This window comes from Macrosteles quadrilineatus, unplaced genomic scaffold, assembly GCF_028750875.1.
Source record: "Macrosteles quadrilineatus isolate MER2022 unplaced genomic scaffold, UCM_ALF_1.0 Scaffold_2__2_contigs__length_208266976, whole genome shotgun sequence".
NCBI classification, from domain to species: Eukaryota; Metazoa; Arthropoda; class Insecta; order Hemiptera; family Cicadellidae; genus Macrosteles; species Macrosteles quadrilineatus.
In genome coordinates, this window is record NW_026542595.1 from 127,428,825 (window position 1) to 127,432,720 (window position 3,896).

The following is a 3,896-nucleotide window of genomic DNA, read 5'->3' on the forward strand; positions in this document are numbered from 1 at the left end:
GAAATCGTACTTTGAGGGCTTGCCAAGGGTTTATGGGTCAACGTACCGACTTGAGACCCTCAAAAGGCACATCTACACGCTAAGGGCTTTCACACAACATAAAGAACATTAAAATTGAGCCAGTGGTTTGGGCTGTAGGTCCGTCAACATTTAAGGAGAAGAAGGAGAACACGGAAAATTTGTGAATTTTCAAACTAGTTTTTCTTTGCTCAAACACAACCGTTTTTTAAATTCTTTTTTTTATTTTGTTGAGAATGATTGCCCCTATCCAGTAGATGAACAATTATTTTAATAGCTTTTGTTTCTTCAGAGCTATAGACGAGTAAAAAAGCCACTTTGTCACGTCATGTATATATACACTGCAGCAGCTGTGTACCGCTGGGGGACTTGGCGGGGCGGAACGCTGCCGCGTTCCTTAATATATATATGAATTTGAACGGATGGTGTTTTTGGCCTCTGGGGACCTCAAAACGAAAAAGTAAATCGGTCCCGGGTCTAGGTCTTACCATGAGACCTACGGTAATAGCTCATTCCCTATATGGGAAATTCGCTAAAACAAGTTTGCTATATTGACAAGAGCAGTTGAAATGTAACATTAAGGTGTAAGACATGTGTTATTTGTTTTTACTTACAGTTTATTGCGTGTTTTGCAAATGTAACAATCAACGTTTTTAGTGTAGTTTCAAGATGTATGCGTTAAGTTATGTTGAATCATTGACTATATATACCTACATATAGTCAATGGTTGAATGTATACTCAGCGAGACTGGTCGTTTTAGTCGGACTGATGTCAGCGTGCTGACTTCAACATAATTCCTGTATAGTTTAAACTTCCTCTCGTAGGTTCTGCTTGCTGTGCGCGGTAAAATGTAGCTTGTTTGTCTACTTACTTATATAATTTACATATACTTATGCAATGTAAATTATTAGTGTTAAACCCTAAATTTGTACTATAATTAATTATTTTTCTTCTGTAATCCATTTAGAAAGCATAAAGAGTTTAACCCTTGCAAAAAAAAAGAAGAACGTATGTCTTTCCTTAACAGTTAAAAAGATATTTTCTTTAATCCTCTATTTTGTTTGGACAGTAAATATTTCTTATAAACTAACATGGTCTTTGAAAATATATAGCTTATTACTTGCGGTTGTTTATTGTACAAATATTTAAAACAAATACAACCGAAAAGTTTAATATATTCTTTAATGTACAAAGCTCATGTTTATTCTTCATACAAAATGTCTACATTTTTTCTTACAAACTTATTACAATTACTTCACATTTGCGTCCATGCAAACATTACTTTTAGAATATACAAATATCATCATGCCTGAGCATTTATACAAACATCATTTTAGGAACCCACAAATGCCATTATGTCTGGGTAGATAATTTGTAAAACCAATGATCACATGATTAATAGCTTTATAAACGCTCCTTCTGCCCCGTCTAAACGAATTAGTTTTAAAAGCCGCCTCTCAAGTAAGATTGACGATGGCATTAATTAGGCTTAGTGAGTCTCTGCCCTACAATATGGCACGAATATTGATAGCGTACTGGTAATTAGCATCCGTTATTTGCAACCCACAAACGGATTATTATTTTAGGAATTCGTGTTTTAACTATTGTTATAAGGTAAAATAATTTGGTGAGAATTCGATTAAATTATATTATTCTTATGAATCGTCATATCTTTACCAAAATTAAGGATATTTGATGTTATTTTTATTAAAGTTTATTTATTTAAGACATATCCATCGATATTTAAGAGTATTTAACTAAATTTCAAAATTAGGAAACTCAAAAAAGATAAGGGTTGGATTATAATTACATATGTTTTGTTGTCGGATTTTTATAGTACCCTACTAAGCATTTATAATTGTTCAATAATTGATTAGAGCTATTTAATCACTAGGAGTACAATGCAGTTGTCTGCTTGCAATATTGAGCGGAGCAAGCACATTAATCAATAATTTTGAAAAATGTAACGACAAATTTATTGTTTACGTCATAATTAGTTTTAATTTAATATATTAAGTTTTAATAATTTTTAGTTACTAAAAAATTGACTAAACAGTACAAAAAAGCATTTATTTACATAATACAAGTTAAGAAAACATTCACACAGTTAAAAATACATGAACTCAAATCAAATCAAATCAATTTATAGGAATTTTGCAGAGTAATAAGTAATAATGAAATAATAAGAATAATAATAGTGTTCATTGCTGTATAAGTGAACGCAGACGTGCCAGTTCTCTACGTTTAGTTTCCCAACCCGCATTATTGTTGATACACTTGAGAAGGCGGTCTTGAGAAAAGCCTGGTTCAATTATAAGTCCTTCGATGGATCGAACCCGTGACATTGCAACATACGTAAGACCCAGGGCAAACTCTGTCGTACCAATGTCAACTACTGCTTTGTCAACTGTCATTCCCTGAGCCTTATGGACAGTAATACCATAGGCAACTTGCAAGGGAAACTGTCTTCTTGTACAGGACACGTTGTTTTTTCGGTATCCAACAGTGAGTGGTAATATCGGAAGAGAGCCATTAAAAGTTGGACCTTCGTATCCATCAAAATGGACCAAAATACAAATTGGAAAGTCGTCCATCGATCTATTCGGTCCATAGACAATATCAACAACATTCCCCAGACTGCCGTTGCACAAGCCTTGGGAGGTCCAGATGTTTTGGCGTAGTATTACGCGACAACCTTGAGATAGCTGCAGAGTTGCTTGTAGTCCTTGGGCTTCATCCTCTGATGCACCACATGCTGTTAAGTTGTTATGTTTTGCTTTTATTAAAGCAACAGGCTTGTTTGAAGACCGTAACATGAGTTGATTGTATTGATGTACGGCGTCTTTCCTTGCTTTTATTCGAATTGCGCTTGTGAAACTTTTTACTGTAGCAACGTTGTTTGATGAAAATCGTGTTTTAAGCAATTCATAGTCAGATAGAGTTAATTGGCCTAGAGCCATACGCTTTAAAGTTTCTCTGAAACAGTTCTGATCATCTCCAATTTGACGCATCACCTGCTTCAACTCAAATACTGTTTTGAACTGCTCAAAAAGAAATCTTCCTTCAATTGAAGAAACTTTTCTTGGGTCTGCTGGAGCTAGTAATGTGCGATCCAGAACTGGTGGCAACTGGTTGAAATCACCAAAAAAGTAGACAATACAACCACCAAAAGGTAATTCTTGACGATTAGTGAATGCTTGACGCAGACGTTTGTCTATCATGGAGAGCATTCGAGTGCCAACCATTGACATCTCATCGCAAATAATTACTTTGACAGTACGGAAATCTTCCTGTAATTGGCGCTCCGCCTTACCTGTAAGATCGGAAACAGTACCACCTCGTGTTTGGACTATATGTAGTGCGTTGTGTATTGTTTGTCCGTTTATATTATTGGCAGCCACACCTGTTGGCGCCATCAAAATAACACTTGAGCTACCATGCAGGGATTCAATCATATGTACCATTTTATTTATAATAAATGACTTTCCGGTTCCAGCCCCCCCTTGCACGAGTGTAAGCTTTTCACTTGATTCATTCGCTAGTTGCTGTGCTAGGTGGTCCAGTATTTTCTGTTGACCCTCATTAGGCGATAACACATTATTAGAATGGTCGTTTGTAATATTTACTTGTATTTCTTTCTGTTTCTGTATGAAATCTAAGTTCTCTTCTAGTCCAGGATATTTGTCATAAGTGCCAAACCCATTGTACTCTCGATCCATATCACGGTAACCTAGTATCACATCCTGAGGTGCTTGGTTGGGAAGTGTTCTTGCCAACTCCTGCCAGTCATGGTGGTCTTCTTCTGGTAGTACTACGTGGTCAGTATCGATGTCTTCAATTTCTGGTAGTTCCCACAATGAAAGGTTCCGTGAAGTAA

General features: G+C 35.9%; 1 protein-coding gene across 1 annotated transcript; it reads right to left on the reverse strand.

Moving 5' to 3' along the window:
- Window positions 1-2,220: 2,220 nt before the first annotated feature.
- Window positions 2,221-2,613, reverse strand: LOC128984876 (ATP-dependent DNA helicase PIF6-like). The gene has a single exon (XM_054404246.1). It carries the CDS (start codon window positions 2,611-2,613, stop codon window positions 2,221-2,223), a length of 393 nt encoding a protein of 130 aa, XP_054260221.1.
- Between the last annotated feature and the right edge of the window lie 1,283 nt (window positions 2,614-3,896).

Excerpts from the sequence above, each read along its gene's own strand:
- LOC128984876 (XM_054404246.1), bottom strand. The coding sequence starts at position 2,613 with ATGGACGACTTTCCAATTTGTATTTTGGTCCATTTTGATGGATACGAA.